This window comes from Parasteatoda tepidariorum, chromosome 5 (genome assembly GCF_982258835.1).
Source record: "Parasteatoda tepidariorum strain Cologne lab strain chromosome 5, Ptep-v5.0, whole genome shotgun sequence".
Classification (NCBI taxonomy): domain Eukaryota; kingdom Metazoa; phylum Arthropoda; class Arachnida; order Araneae; family Theridiidae; genus Parasteatoda; species Parasteatoda tepidariorum.
Window position 1 is genome coordinate 85,697,047 of NC_141759.1, and position 17,406 is coordinate 85,714,452.

The window sequence follows — 17,406 nt, forward strand, 5'->3', positions numbered from 1 at the left end:
CGACAGGTTTAACTTGCATCAGTCACCATTTACTACACAGAAGTCTTCAGCCGGCGGGGATCGGACCCACGAACTCTTGGACACGGGCCCAGTGCCATACCAACTAGGATATCTCGGCCATACAAGTGCTTTTGGAATAATCAAAATACAGAACTTATTTTAGAAATACTCAAAGTACAAATTTACAGAAAATGCAAATTTTATCTTTAACCTTTTAAAACGCAAAAATTAAGGTTTATGAATAAGGGGTAGAAGACTTAAAGCACCCCTTTACAGTTAGCACTTTTCGTGGAACGAATACATGCAATTTATTTGGGGCAACAAATGAAGTTTTTAATAATTTATAACTTGCTATTCACATCAAAATAGACAAAATAAGCTTTTTTTTCTAATCTAGAAAGTTAAGCCTGAAGAACAAATGACATTTCGGGTACCTTCGCATTTAAAGTGTTTCTTCTTTGTAAGTGTAATGCAATACGAAATTATAATTCATCTGTTAATTCATTTAAAAACAATTCACTAAACAATATATTCACTTCGAAACAGACAAAATAAGCTTTATTTATTTTCTAATTTCGAAAGTTAAGCCTAAAGAACGAATAGCAAATCGGGTACCTTCGAGTTTTAAGTGTTTCTTCTTTGTAAGTGTAATGCAATACGAAATTATAATCCATTTGTTAATTCATTTCAAAACAACTCACTAAACAATATATTCACCTCGAAACAGACAAAATAAGCTTTATTTATTCTCTAATTTCGAAAGTTAAGCCTGACGAACGAATAACATTTCGGGTACCTTCGCGTTTTATGAGTTTCTTCTTTGTAAGTGTAATGAAATACGAAATTATAATTCATTTGCTAATTCATTTTAAAACAATTCACTAAATATATTCACTTCGAAACAGACAAAATAAGCTTTATTTATTTTCTAATTTCGAAAGTTAAGCCTAAAGGACGAATAGCATTTCGGGTACCTACGAGTTTTAAATTTTTCTTCTTTGTAAGTGCAATGCGATACGAAATTATAATCCATTTGCTAATTCATTTTAAAGCAATTCACTAAACAATATATTCACTTCGAAACAGACAAAATAAGCTTTATTTATTTTCTAATTTAGAAAGTTAAGCCTTCTGAACGAACTTCGGTGTTCTACTGGGAATCGCGTCTTTACGATCATTCCACTGCGGGACACATTTTCAAAAAAATATCGATTTCCAGATATTTTCATAAATTTTTAATATGATTTTATTGTTTCTTCTAAAATAAGCATTTTAAAACAACCCTCAGATGGGTGTATTGTATTGCAAATAAAAAGAGAAAAGGCAGAAAATAAATTGTTCATATTGACTTAGTTGAAATATCAAACATTTATAATGTTTAAATAAACTACTGATTCTATAATTTTGTTCCTGTCACTTTTTCAATTTTTCTTCAATTATTTCTTACAGCTTCCATTTATTTCTAATAGCTTCTCTCTTGATCTTGATCTTTTTCTGGAGTATCTCCATTCCTTTCTTCTTTACTTTATCCACACTTCCCGAGTGACTAAAAAAAAACATAGTTTTAATAAATAATGATAGTCTTACAATTGAAATATAAAAAGTGTTCCGTAAAAAATTACCTCTTTATAAAGACTCTAGAATTATTTATACTTCTAGAATTATTTATACTAAAAAAATTTAACTATTGGGGGTCAAAAATTAATGTTGTAATGAAGAAAAACAAAAGCACTATCAATTCCTTACTAATCAAAATGGAAGGCGGGTGAACAAAATATCCCAACCAATTTGATTGCAGGTGTTTTCAATTTTTTTTTTCTCCCGCAATCGAACAGGTTTTGGTGTTTCGCACTCCCACCTATTATAACTGTAGTTTGCTAGATTTCGATAGTGCTTTTGTCTTTTCATCTCTTAAATATTAATTTGCGACCCAAAATGTATATTTAATTTTAATGAATATTTTAAAAATATAGTTTGTGTGCGGTAAGAAGTCCCCCCGCCACAAAGTTTGAGGCCGTTTGCTACTATGGAAACAGGAAAAGCGCATTTCAGGAAGGGTAGCTTCTCTTCACTCTAGGGCTAACACAATAGACCGAAGAAAAGCCAAAACCTTTCCTCAGCTATGACCCCACACCCCCATTTGAAATAGTTACACCTCGTTACCATAGTCCCCACCACAGGCCCAGATGAATGGCTAGGGGAGTTCTTACTTTAGACAAACTGTACATACGATGGGTGATTTGTATGAAACACTGCATGTTACTACAGAATAAAGGGTAACTTACGTTGCTGATTTTTCATCAAAGTTTACTTAAATAATGTTTTAAGTCTTATTTTATTTTTATTTAAAATGTATATCAAGCGGGGGAGGCGTTTTAAACCGTTGTTTCGTTAACTACTCAAAATCTTAATAAATCTTGCTAAAAATTAAACCAAGTTTTCTGAAAGGCGTGGAGTTTAACTTTAATTTGTATAAATTTATTACAAACTTAGTAAAGGGTCGAGTGAGATAACATAAAATGTATATGCTATTGTAAATGACCAATATTGGTGGTTGTTAACTAACGCCAGTGAATGTTGACAATCACATAGTCGCTTTGGTAAATGTCCGAAATATATACTAGGTCTATTTAAGTGCCACTGCCCGGTTAACATTTGCCCGGTATGACCTACATCAATGCTTTTTTTAAGGTTCAGTACCACTGCCTTGCTTAAATTTGACCGGTATGCCCTTCATCAATGTATTCTTAAAGTCAAGGGCCAGTGCATAGTATACATGTTACCGGTACTCCGAACGGTGATGTTTCTCCTAATCTATCCTCAGCAGATATTAAAATATCGAATAAATATAATGTCAACGAATAAATTAATCGGATATGACAAATATTTCGGACATTCACCAAATGAACATTCACTTCGGACATTATGCGATTGTTAACATTCACCAGTAAAAGGTCAACATTGTCTTTATTTCGGTCATTTCCGATAACATATACATTACACGCGGTGAACATCGTAAACTTTTCCTCTTTTACTGTTCAAAACATTGTTAAAAGTTGAACCATATCATCCAAATTCATGAGAGGCGTCAAGTTTAACCTTATTCAATTAAATATTTTGCAAACTTAGTAAACCACCGAATTCCTAACTGGATTTTAAATATATAATTGCATTTTGAATACAGATGTAATTGCATTTTAAATACATTTCTTTTGCACATTGGCATAGCTGCCAACCTAAGGAATCAAAAATTAGGAACACAATATGCCACAAAATAATACGCAAAAATTACTAGAGTATGACCAAAATTTAAATATTAAATAATAACATTAATAGGCATATATTTAAATACCGTATGTAAATTGGTAAAACAAAACTAGAAACACTATCTTTAGTGGGAAATTAATAATATTAATATTTTATAATTAGGAATACCGATATAATAATTGAGAAACAACTGTTACCTATTAATATATAATCCTTCTCAAAATTATAAAACACAGGTAAATAATAATCTACATCATAAACAAATATTTTTGATGCAAGTGTTAAAATAGTACAATAAATTTTTTAAAAAATAATAATAGTTGTTAAAGATTCATCTTAGTGAAATGATCAGCAACAGCTATTGGAATAGTATTTTCTAATAAAAAGCTACTAAAAATTACTTCAGCACAATGAACACAGGAAGGGCGGTTGTGGCGATCAGAATAAGGGATTGGTTTAAATGCAAATATACTGCAATTTTATGAAAATTCAGATTTTTTATAAAAATATCAGATTTTCAGATTTGATTTAAAAATTAGGAACAAATCAAAAAAATTCAGAACAGTTGGCAGCTATGCATTGGGTTAAAATATTTTGCACATCATAAATGGAAATATAACTAAAATACTTAATACTCTAAAATACTGGAATCTCAGCTGAAATTCTTAGCTCTAATTAGTATTTTCTGGTTTGAAAACCTATAGTGTAATCTTATCAATTTCAATTTTTAACATGGGCAAAGTAACATTCGACGGACTATAGTCAAACCAGTTACATCACACCCATATTAAAAAATTTCTTTCAGCCAGAGATTAATTGTCTAATTAAGAAAAACAATAAAAAGATTGACTTCATTTTAACAGAGTATCTCAAAACATTATTACTTATTTCTAAAATCAAGTATAAACATTTTAAAGATACAACTTAGTCTTCTTGATAGTTATTTAAAAACGTAACGTTTATTTCAGATATATTTCATGTATAGGTACTCTCTGAATTAGTTTATGAACAGGAATGAAATAAATTTGCTTACACCGGTTATATATTCTCCGCATATAATGTTTCCAGCACATGGACAAAAGTAATTATAAACATCTTGATTTTTTGCTTCACGTGTCATGCAATATTCACCTAAAAAGAACAGAAAAATAAAACAAAAACATTATATTCTGTCTGTCGACTAACCCAGTACTGTCCATTATAATTTGTATTCCTTACTGGGTTATTTCAATCCATTTAATACAATAGTAGTACTTTATTATGGCGTACTATAGCAGGGGTGGCCAACCTGCCACTCATTGAAGGATTGCACAAGCCTGCGAAATTGAACTTTTTGAAAAATACAAGAGAAGTTATTGTTGATTTATATGTTATTTGATATGCTGATTTTGAAAACGACCTTCATCTTCCCCAATCACATCAGGATTTTTTATAAAATTGATATTAATGCTTTTAGTAAAATCCTGTTTGGAAGGGAATTCTCTCAAATAATTTTGCACGTACTATCCGGTAACTGTTCTCTTCATTCATTTTGATCTATGTAAAATTTAATCTTGTGAAAAAAAATTGATTTTTGAGCTATCAACTGATTTTTTATAGGTTAAAATGAATAAAAAATACTGTTACCAGACAGCAGAAGTCACCTCTGGTCAAGAGAAAAACAATAAGTTCTTTGTGTTCAAACTTTTTACATCAGTTTCTAGAAGAAAATCACAAACATACCATTTTAATTTGTTTTTATTGAGATAACTTACGTAAAATTGACGTATAAGCAAGAATAAAAAATATTGTGTATGTGTATCTGAAAGTTTGAAACAAAAAACAAAACAAACAAAAGAGAAAAGTTTCTATTTAAGTATATACTCGTTTTCCTCTGAAACTTATTTTTGATGATCTTCTTTCACGCTTAATCTCAGGTTTATCACGAGCTATCGTCCAACAGTAGTCAGTGAACATGTTCTTGTCCCATCTTCCTTGATATTTACGCTAAATATCTCTGATATCTTGATGGAACCTTTTCCCTTGTTCTTCGCTAACTGCTCCTAAATTTTCAGGGAAAAAGTCCACATGAGAGTGAAGGAAATGCATTTTTACACTCATGGTGCAACCCAACGTTTTAAATTTGTCCAGCATTTTCATTACAATTTCCTTATAATCAGGATTCTTGTAATTACCCAGAAATTTACTGACGACATCTTTGAAAGTACCCAAGCTTCTTTTTCCGTTTCTGTCATGTTAGTCTCAAATTCTTTATCCTTCATGAGTTGGCGAATATCTGGACCAACAAATATTCCTTCTTTCAACTTAGCTTGTGATAAACCTGGAAACTTTTTGCACAGGTATTTGAAACAATTGCCATCTTTTGGAACAGCCTTGACAGACTGCTTCAATACACCTCATTTTATATGTAGCGGAAGTAACAATACTTTTTTCGGATCAACTAAACTGTTTCGAATATTGTTCTTGGTGCCTGGGGCAAGATTTTGTCTTTTCGGTCATTCTTTTTTGTCCCAATGTTGTCTTGTCACGTCTGTCCCACTCACAAATGAAACAGGGGTACTTTATAAATCCCCCTTGTTAACCAAGAAGCATGGAGATAACTTTCAAATCACCGCAAATGGTCCAACTGTGGTTGATATATTTTATTTTGTTCAGGACGAGAGCCAGGTTTAGATATTAGTCTTTGATTTTTTTCGGTTATACCCACGAACATGGCAGGAACAAAAATAACACTCATCAAAGTGGTTTTGGGGCTCTCTCCACGTCATAGGAATTCCAAATAGTAAAGCAGTCTTCTTTCCTTGATGCCATAAGCGTAGATCATTGAGACACTGCACACAAACTTTATGAGGTGCCCAAGATTTGTCCTGATCTCCGAGTTTCATGTCAAAATATGCGAGATAAAGTTGTCTTACATAGTCTATAATGCTCCTCATGCGATTTTTAACAGCACTATATTCGCCGCATGTATACCAAAAGTCATCTGGGGAAATTTTCCTAATGTCTTGAGCTCAAAGCCATGTTTCACGAAACGCACAGAAAAAAAGCAAATTAAAATGACTCCCTATACGCTGAGAGGTCAGTGGACCTAGATAAGGATTCTCACGACGCTATTGGTAGAGAGAGATTGTTATAGAGAGAGGGACGGTGACAGGAAGTAGTGATAGAGGGGTACTTTTGTAGATTTGACCAAAGTAGAATGCTGTTCCATCAAAAAGGGAAGAAATTCAAAAATGAATTTTTTTTATGGTAAATGTTCATAAAAATTCCAGTAAAATTGAATTTTTCTAAAAAACGTGACGTGATGGACATTTTTCATTATTATTTTCCATTTCAGCACCAAAAAATACATTAAGTTCAGCTATCAGACCCCTTCTATTTTTTTCATCGCAGGCCTGTGTTATTTGTGGCTCTCCATAAATGTACCCGAGTTCTCGTTTCATTTTTGCGCTATTATATTTTTAGAAATTATTATCGCTCCGTATGTGCTTCAAAATGTCTTTTAAATTACTGAGAACAAATATGAAAGACAAAGTGCAACGTTGTTCAATTCAAGGTGAGTTTTCTATTTCCAATATAATTATGGCACAAAAAGCATCTGGAGAATTGGAATTAATGAAGATGCAAGAAGATCAAGCTCTACACTTAAAATATAAGTCAACGTCGATTGCTGAATTTTGGAAATTTGTACCAGAATCGAAGCATCCTGAATTAATAAAGTCTGCTTGTCGAATTATTTCAATATTCGGAACAACGTACTTATGTGAATCATGTCAATTCACTTTAAAATTCGTGAAATCCAAACGCCGATCAGTATTAACTAATCAGCATCTCAAAGAATTACCGAGAAGTGCTGTCACCAATTGTTCACTAAATTTTAAAAAATTATCAAGAGGTGTAAAATAAATATGTTTAATTTTAAATTCAATACATATATTTTGCACTTTTACTTATATGTTTTCATTAAATATAATTTATGTAAAAAAAAATTTAATACCTTTTTTGCATATCTTTTAAATATGTATTTAAATGCGGCTCGCGAGAAATTTCGAATTTTGAAAACTGGCTCGACTGTGTAGGAGCTTGGCCACCCCTGTACTATAACTACACTATGGGTTATTGGCAACGTTCTGGGATATATCCCTGAGGATGATCCGAAAACATGCATCACAATTCTGATTATTTCCCGTAGGTACTTTATTTACGTCTTACTAGAGCTGCACAATGGGCTATTGGCGACGGTCTGAGAAGCATTCTTGAAGATGATCCGAAGACATGCCATCGCCATTTCGATCCTCTGCAGAGGGGATGGCTTCTTTGGTAGCCCGACAACCTGCGTGCGAAGTCGAGCACTTTAGGGGTAGAACAGTTTAACGAGGACCGATACCGCTCACCCTCTGTCTATACTCAGGCAGATCAAAGTGGTCACCCACCCGCTTACTGACCGCTGCCAGTGATGCTTGACTTCGGTGTTTTACTGAAAACCGCGTCTTCACAATCAGTATAATTTCTACCTCCCTCTGTTTTGTTGAGCCTACTTCGAATTCGTCTTATTATTCTTGCAGTACTACGAATATGTATGATTTTCAAACTAATCTTATTTTAAAAATTAGTGTATAAATGCATTTTAAGCCATTTATTCTTACTTTAAATTGTATCGTAAAAATAAATTTACTAACTCTTATATGTATCTTATTTTAGTTTAATTATAAGTTTTAGTGCTACTGAGTATTAAAAATTTTGGAATCTCTTTTACACCAAGTAGTGTAAAAGAACATTCTTGGTGTTTCATTACACCAGGAACTATTCTTGGATTTTGGTGTTAAGATGCACTAAATTTCTTTGCAGTGCTGTGTGTATATATATATATATATATATATATATATATATATATATATATATATATATATATATATATATATATATATATATATATATATATATATATATATATATATATATATATATATATATATATATATATATATATATATATATATATATATATATATATATATATATATATATATATATTAAATCTTTCGTTTGATTATATTCTAACATCTTACCTTTTTTTCCAAGGTGATAACATGCTCCTTGTTCTGAGCCAAGCATTACAATACAACATTCATTAGTTTCACAATCCGTTCTATTAAAGCATGTCTGATAATCATAGGCCTGAATTGTGAAGCAGACATAAATCAGATATATAAAAGAACATACAAAAGATACATTAAAGAACATAAAAAAGCCAAATAGAGTCATAACAAAATTCTTTAATTGTGTAGTAAACGTTTATTTTCTAAACAGCTCGATCCGACTTTCATTTCTTACTTTACTTTTTTTTTTTTTTTTTTTTTAATTTTTGTACGTCTTTAAACGTGTGGTAAAAATGAAACATTTGGTGCAAAAACAATTTAATTCACAATTTTTTTCTTAATTTTTTTGAAGTCTTTAAGTGTGTAGTAAATAAATCATTTGGTTTTCAGGAAAAATTTAATCCACCGTTATTGATTTATTTATTTTCATTTTTTATAAGTCTTAAGCCTTTTTCTTTTCCGTGGGTGATTTCATGCGAAAAGTTTTTTTCCAGTCCTTAAAAATGATAATATTTATTCCCCTAGCTATTTTTACAATTCTTTAAAAATTTAAAACAAATACTAAATGCCTTAAGAAAACTACTAACTTAAAAAAACTAAATGCCGTTGACTGTAAGTGTAAAATATGACATAAAGCTAAAATATTCATTGTTTTAAATAATTACTAAGAATTTATTTAGAATTTGCATTACAAGCATTTTATATAAAATTTGCATTCAGGCGCGTGGCCCGACGGGAATTTTCTTAAAAATACACAAAGAGGCGCTCAGCGTGTTAAACAGTCGGAAGGCGATAGAATTTTGGACTGATAATTTTCTTTTGGAAATAAACTCAGCTTCCATTTGTCTGGAAATTTAATTTCAGTTTTTAACAAAATTAAACAAAACAAAATCAATAATTTTGACTATATTAATCTATATACTCTGGCAAATGCGTGCCCCACCTGATTTTTCAAATTTACATCTGTGACCCTCTGTTTCAACAGACTGAACTCTAGCAAATAACAAAGTGGTCAAAATTCTGGTCGTAAGATTCCATCATCACATTCATGAAAGTAAATTTATAAAAGTGAAGTAAAAATGACTCAAACGCAAAAGATATTCTTATGTTGTTATATCATTTTATTACACGAAACATTTATAAAAAAATAAATAAAAAAATAATAAAAGAAATAATAAAAAAATAATAAGTTTTTTTTTTAACTGCAATAGAAAAAACTCTAAGTAAAACTCATTTTAAAATGATATAACAACGTAAGAACGTTTTTTGCAATTGAATCACTTTTACATTTTTACTTCGCTTTTATTAATTTGTAGAAAGGAAAAACAGTCATTAAAAATACATTATCTCAAATTATGCGTGCAAAAAAAAAACACTGTACCTACCGAAACACTGATTAAAAGGAAGAAAAGAAAAGCAATCAAAATCTTCATAGTCTTCAAAACCCTCGTTGAATGAACCACAACATCAGAACTGAATTTCAGGAATATATCAATCATGTACTATTCAGAAAATAAAAAATGTATTAACTTCTAAAATAATAAATTTCCATGTTTGTAAAGTTCAAGGATTGAAGAAAATTATTTGAGATTTTCCCTACACATTAAAAATCATTGCTTCGCCTTTATTTAGGGAAGTTAATTATTCTAAGTAATTTAAAAATAGATATAGTTTCACCAGTAAACTTTTCAACTACAACACTTTTCGGTCATTAACATTTATTATTATTACGTATTATTTACCTTTAACCCGAGATAACTAAACTTATATCATTGTTACTTGTCCCGCAGTGGACTGATCGTTAAGACACGTTTCCCAGCAAATCCCCGAAGTCAAGCATCACTGGCTACGGTCAGTGTGCGGGTGGGTGACCACTTGGATCAATCTGCGTAGTGACCGAGGGTGTGCGATTTTGGTCCTCGTTAAGCTGTTCTACCGTAAAGTGCTCGACTTCGCGTGCAAGTCGTCAGGCTACCGATGCGGGGGTGCCATTCCCTCTGCAGATGATCAAAATTGTGATTGCATGAATTAACTACAACAACAACAACAACAGTGTTACTTTATAATTAATTATTTTACTGATAGACTTGCATTAAAAACATGTTTATTTTTATATTTCCTTTATTTGTGCCAAACATAGGCGTGCAATGCAAGAGAAATACACTTTAATTTTTATTAAACAATAGACAAATGATAAAATTAAACATTTACTGTATTTGAAGTTGTTCAACTTTTACGGTAAGATCTTGAAATTCCAAAACTGTCAATTAAACGAGTAAGACAACGTGTAGTCTGTTAGACGAAAGTTCAGTTAAACAGAGTTAAAGTAGAGTTTGTACAAAAAGTTTATTATAAATTTTTAATTTTAGAACATACATTTTCAAGATTTAAAACAAGAATAAAAGGAAACCTATCAAAGTGTAATTTGGAAAAGTAAAATATTCAATTAAAAAAAATATATTTCGATTATCGATTCAGCTGTTTCTCGGAAAAACTTCATGAAATTGAACCATCGTAATGGAATCCTTGACACCCCTTGAGCCTGTGTGCAGTTTCAAATAGGAATTAAAATTGTCAAATTTAACTGCCTATCTTGACACTGAATTTTATTTGAATATAATATTAAACTTTAAGAAAAGAAATACTTGATTCATTATGGATCTTCAATTTATTAATTGAATCCTATAGCAGCAACGGGCTACAGACCGATAACGTAAAAAATGTTGCTTAGTGTTAAAAATCCAATGAAAGTATTCTTCACTGTTTTCGAAATTCTTTTTTTCTTTTTTTTTTTACATTTTAATTTGTTTTCGGAAATGACGCGAAAATTTTAGTAACTATTATTAAAACAATGCACAGTTAATATTTTAAAAATGCAAGACTCGGAATTTGACTGAAAAACTGTGATTGTTTTCGTACAAATAAAATAAACAATAATAATCTTTTTCAAATGTTCGCATTTGGTTTGAAAGTTGACATGTTTAAAGCATTTACTTACTCAGAATCAATAAATTTCCTACACTTTTTCAAATTTTTATAAGCATTTTAAAGCTTACTTTTACTGAATAATCACATCATCAAGAACTTTATAACCGTCAGCAACGGAGAAAGACAAAGAATCTAAGATTTTTTATCAAATCGTTATTGTTTGGTAGTTGTCAAAGCAAGATAAATTATGCAAAACAACGGAAATTGCTTTTTATGGAATTGATTTTGTTGCTACTAGAAACGATTCCGTGACATTTTTATCCCTTACATTTCATTTGCTCAATACTTATTATTGATCATATAGTTTTATTGTACAGTATTGCCGTTAATAAAATACAAAATAAGCTACTTCTAGTTTTAAGATTCAGGTTAATGACTTTTATTTCGGGAAGCTTTTAATATTTTGTATGGTTGATGTTTTGTATGGTTGTAGGCTGCAGCAAAACATTCGGTGTGCTAGTTTGCATTAAGGATTAAAACGCATTAGTAAGGGGCAGATCTAAATAGCACCAAATAAATTTTGATTAGTTTTTTGCTTATTTTTACGTGACTAGGACCATTCAAATAATGTATTATATTCTAAATTCTTAGAGAAATATTTGGATTAAAATTGAAAAATAATAATAATTAGTGAATTCAAAATGCCTCAAGCTACATCATCGAAGAGGAGACATATTAATTTATTTCCATACTTTTGAGCTTGATCTGCCACCTATTAAAATTATTTCAAAACTTTAATTTCATCCACAATACTTCGCAATCTTACTGATAGATCAACAACAATTGTTTTGTTTCAGACTCTTCTTCAAATAATATTAACAATAAAAGGATAAAAAATGGACTAAAAGAGAGAAAATAATTTTGCTTTCATCAGACCAAACGCGAAAAACTCGGAGCACACAAGTTTAACATTTTATTTATATCGCTTTAGAAAATCTGAATTAAACTTCCTTCTTAGAGCTATTTTATAACCGTCGTTGAACAGCCGACCCAATTTTATGGGTTTACGACTACTAATGTTCAACTCCGTAGCCTTGTAATTTTGAACCCAATCCAGAAGACAAGGGAACTCCTGGATCGATCGAGTATTGGTAGAAATTTACCTTCGTGGAGGACTTTTTGATGGAGCTAACCCGCATTTGCGTTACATGGAGAGGAAGACCAAGAGAACCTCCCACGGTTAGCCAGACAGCAAGGGGACTCTGACCCATGATCCGTCTACCACTGAGGATATTTCACGTCAGCACTGTGGTCGGTGCAAGCTGGATGCGGAATTAATATCGACTGGGATTCGAACCCTGTTCGCCTCATTGGAAGGCGAACGCTCTATCCCCTGAGCCATCGCGGCTCTTCTTAGAGTTATTCAAGGCTCACTACTTCGCGCTAGCGCTGCATAATGAGCTATTGCCGACGGTCAGGGAAACTTTCTTGAGAATGATCCGGAGAAACGCCATCATAATCTTGATCATCCGTAGAGTGGATGGCTCTTCCACTTAGGTAACCCAGCACCTTGCATTCAAAGTCGAGCATTTTACAATAGAGCAGTTTAACGAGGACCAATACCGCACACCCTTGGTCTCTTCGCAGAATAATTAAAGTGGTCAACTACCCGCTCCCTGACTGCAGCCAGTGATGCTTGACTTCGATGATCTACGGGGAACCATGTCTAACGAACACACTGTAGAAACACATCACTTTTGAAAGATATGCGCATGGAGGATGTGTTAGGAAAATAGTGCACATTGCATTTTAGTTAAGAATTGAGCATACTAATTCTACGTAGTCGGAACGTAGTCGATATTTTGATTGTAAGCTACCATCGTTACAAACACGAAAAATATTAAGTAAAAACCTAGTACAATGAGTGACCTCATGTGTCGTTGATTTTTGGGCGATGAAGAAATAAATTAGTGCTCAGCTAAAATATTTTTTGAAAATCAATGTTATAGTAAAACATCCATTATTTCTTCAACAAAAATTTAAAATAAAATAATTTTAAAATTTAATAAAGAAACAACATCAATCCTATGATTTTGCACGAAAAAGTTAGAAATAAAATATTGCTTGTAACTTAAAACTATCAAGTTGAAATAATCTCAGTTAATTTTCTAGGTAATATTTTCATTTTATATAAAATTTCTTAATTGTATTGCAAGACTAAAGTGTTTAAAGAAAGCAGATGAAAATATTATGATTTGTTTCACATCATTATTGTTCAAAAACCGACGACTTATTTGCTTTCTCAAAAAACATTTAAGCCTTGCAACACATTTTAAGATAAAATTTAAACATAATGAAAATATCTAAAAAATTAACTTATAATTATCATCAGCAGCAGCATTGGCACGACAGCCCTTTGTAAGCCTGGGCCTTCCTCAGAAGCTTTTCCCATTCTGCCCTTCTTCCAGCAATTGTTTTCCAGTTCTTTACTTTTAGGATGGCAAAATCCTCATCCACACAGTCCTTCCATCTCTTTTTGGGCCTTCCTCTTGGCCTTTTATTGAAGGGGGTTGCATTAGAGACTCTCAATGCTGTTCGTTCTGGGCTCATTCTCACTACATGCCCGGCCCATCTCATTCTACTTAATTTAATAGATTTAATGATATCATCGCCATCAAAGATTCTATATAATTCAAAATTATATCTTTTCATCCAGTTGTCGTAATAATTAATTATCAGGATAATTAATTATTAATTATCTAGAAAATTAACTGAGACTATATCACCTCGATTCCTATAGGTAGCACTTATGAATTAATTTAGGTTAAAATAAGTGGGAAATATTATGCTTAGCATTTTAATAATTTATGGTTCTGAAACACCCATGTCTTTTTCAACGTTAATCGAAACAAAAATCTTTCAAAAACGCCTCATTTCTGAACACTAATTTTTCAAATTTTCACTTATTTGCAGTTATTTAGATCTAAGAGGAGCAGTTATTCATCACTGAAATTTCTTTAATTCACAAAATCAATTAATTGATAAATTTTCAAATATGAAAGGAAAAAAATTTTAACTACTTTTTTAGAATTTTATATTTTAGTACAAATATAATTCCGATAGTCTAATAGATTTTTTTAATAACTATTAGATTGTTTCTTACAAAATACCAGAATATATTTTTGCTAGTAATTAGAGCGTCAGAAAAATATATAAAGGATGTCCCATCTGCATGAAAGGGCTAATCTTTAATGAATTAAATTTGATTGATTTTGCTTTTTAATACACAACTCATTTTTCTTTATATCAATTACCACAAATTTTAAATTATTTAGTTTTATAAAAATTTAAATGAAAATCACAATTAAGAAAAATAAAACACTTAGTTTTAGAGAAAATAACTCGGTGACATCGTCATGATATTCACGTTGATCACTGAGCTTGAAAAAAATTATTAAATATTAAAGAACGTGCAACTATTACCTTAACAGAATCATCTATAGCTAATTCTAATAACTAATTAATACAATACAAGATAATAACTAATTCTAAAACGCGAAAAATTCATTTTTCGAAAATCTCACCGGAACGAACTAATTGTAATTTTTAAACGATTTTTAGATAGGTAAGTAGGTAATTGATTTACGTCGCACTAGAGCTACACAATGGACTATTGCAGGGATGAGAGTAGTCAGAAAGTAAAAAAGAGGAAATCCTAGAATATATATATATATACGAAAATTTGACAAAAAAGTGCGATTTTTAAACTTGATAACCATGTGATTATAAATCCCGATATGAGGTTTTTAAATCACGAGAATATGAAACTCTACATCGAATTTAAAAAATTCGAAAATACAAATCATGATGCGTAATTTTTAGATCACGATGCATAATTTTAAAATCGCGCGATATTACAACCGCAAAAACGAATCACGACATTGGATTTTAAGCTCGCGTAGTTACATAAGGTTTTAAAAGCTCGTAAATACAAATCGCGATATTGGTTTTTTAAATCTCGTTAATAAGAATCGCAATGTACAATATTTAAATCGCCTGAATACGAATCGCTGGAATCGCTTGAATATTGGTTTTAAATCAGGTAAATACGAAAATCGATGTTTGATAATAAAATCGCAATTTTAAAAATGCATAAATACAAAACACGATATTGGATTTTTAAATCTCGCAAATACGAGTCATAATGTACGATATTTAAAAAGCGTAAATGAGAACTGCAATGTGCAACTTTTAAATCAGGTACATACGAAAATCGATGATTGATATTAAAATCGCGTGAATAAAAATCGAAATATTTGCAGAGTCTGGACTTGGGATTTCTAAAAGGCTTGTTTGTATTGTTTTTTGTTTAGACTTAATAAATAAAAATTTACAAGATTAATTGAATGAGCAAATAAATATTTTCACCGCAAATCCACCTCTACTTTTTTTTTCTCTTTTTTTGTTTGCTTTCATTCCAGAATACAAGAGGCAGTGACGTCTGAATTACGAAAATATGAGCTATCCCGCCGACGGATAAAAAATACGGAAAATCTTATTTTCTGTGCATGAAATCGGAGAAAATAGCTAATAGTATAAGTAAAAATGCGGAAGGGTTAGCAGCTAGGACGTAGTTTGAATTTTCTGTTTTTCTTTGAAAATCGAAAATAAATATAATTATTTTACTTCAACGACTGAATTTTCACGAAAAAGTGGGATATTTATTTTAAAAAAAAATTTAAAAAAAACGAAACTTTTAGAGAATCGGAGTTTTTGATAAAAAGGCTGAAATTCGAGAGACAAAAGGGAAAAAAATCTCATCCCTGTATAAAGGTCAACCAGTTTTATCCCAAGGAATTGATTTTTAGAGAAATTTCAGAGGGAGGAATGAGAACTTCAATAATTTCGATCCGCGGAAAATTAAATTCCTCATAAAATATTTTAACTTGTGCAAAAAAATATTTCAGCGGAAATTAGCGGGAAAAATGGAAAAATCTGAAAAAAAGTGGAAATCCGCGGAAGAATCTCATCCCTGGACTATTGGCGAAGGTGAGGGAAACACTCTGAGGATGATCCGAGGACATGCTATCACAATTTTGTTACGGCCACTTCCTCAATTTAGACATAAATCTTAAGGGGTACAAAATTTTCTCCAGATAACTGTACCCATGGTACTGCTCACTAACAAACCACAAGACTTTCGATTCCACAGATTTTACGAGCATGTATATAAGTATTCGGTAAGTCTTAGCGGAGTCGAGGATCGAGCACCTGCCCCCCGGGCAGAAGTCCACTGTGCACCCTAAGCTATTTTAGGATTGCAGGGGTTAAAATTTCTCCTTGTAGTATTGATTGCAGGACCCTAGCGCAAATGGTTCTGGAGTTATAAGAGATGAAAGATAGTGTTCTTAAGCAAGGATAGACACAAATGCTAAGTAAACACAAAAGAAAAGAGGAAAAATTGAATTATATTTTGAGTCCCTGCCTGTCAAGAGATGCAGAAAATAGTTAAAAAGAATGGAAATAAACCAACTGAAACTTTTTTCAGAAACAAAGTTTGGTAACAGAACATACCCGTTATTTCTACCAAGAAAAATATTGTTAAGAGACAACGCTGCCTGTCAGATGAGGAAAAAATATAATTTAAATGAATAGAAATTAGGTGACCAACTAATACTTTTTCTGAAAGAAAATGTTGTAGAAAGATATCTCTGTTGTTTCTTCCAACAACAAAAAAAAAGATTTTGAGTATTTACTCATTACAGATTTTTTTTTCAATAAGTAATTGATCAAAAAATAAAAAGTTTGGAGACAAATTTTGCTTATATAACTTGCAAAACTCTATTGTAGATAGACGTGACTCTTCGTGTAAGAACAACTGTCAAACTTTAAAAGAAAGAACAAACAACCTTTTGGGAGTGGTGTAATATTCATAATGTAATAATCATTCAGTGATGTAATATTCACAATACAGTATAGTGTAATATTCATAAAATACAGTGTAATGTAACATACATAAATTACAGTATAATGTAATAAACATAAAATAAGACATAATTTATTATTTTAAGCATTTGTTTAATATTTAAAAAAATTGTTGCTTGTTTATTAT

General features: G+C 31.2%; 1 protein-coding gene across 2 annotated transcripts; it reads right to left on the minus strand.

Annotated features, from left to right (window-relative positions):
• Nucleotides 1–896: 896 nt before the first annotated feature.
• On the minus strand, nt 897–13,644 carry LOC107440278 (venom protein 164). Of its 2 annotated transcripts, none has more exons than XM_071184888.2 (5): nt 11,423–13,644; nt 9,752–9,868; nt 8,337–8,445; nt 4,301–4,398; nt 897–1,546 (listed from the first exon to the last, which is right to left on the minus strand). In XM_071184888.2, exons 2-5 carry the CDS (start codon nt 9,863–9,865, stop codon nt 1,526–1,528), a joined length of 342 nt encoding a protein of 113 aa, XP_071040989.1. In that variant the 5' UTR covers nt 9,866–9,868; nt 11,423–13,644; the 3' UTR covers nt 897–1,525. The 2 variants fall into 2 exon arrangements, with proteins under 2 accessions (XP_071040989.1, XP_015908640.1); XM_016053154.4 differs by having other exon boundaries at nt 900–1,546; nt 11,365–13,618.
• Between the last annotated feature and the right edge of the window lie 3,762 nt (nt 13,645–17,406).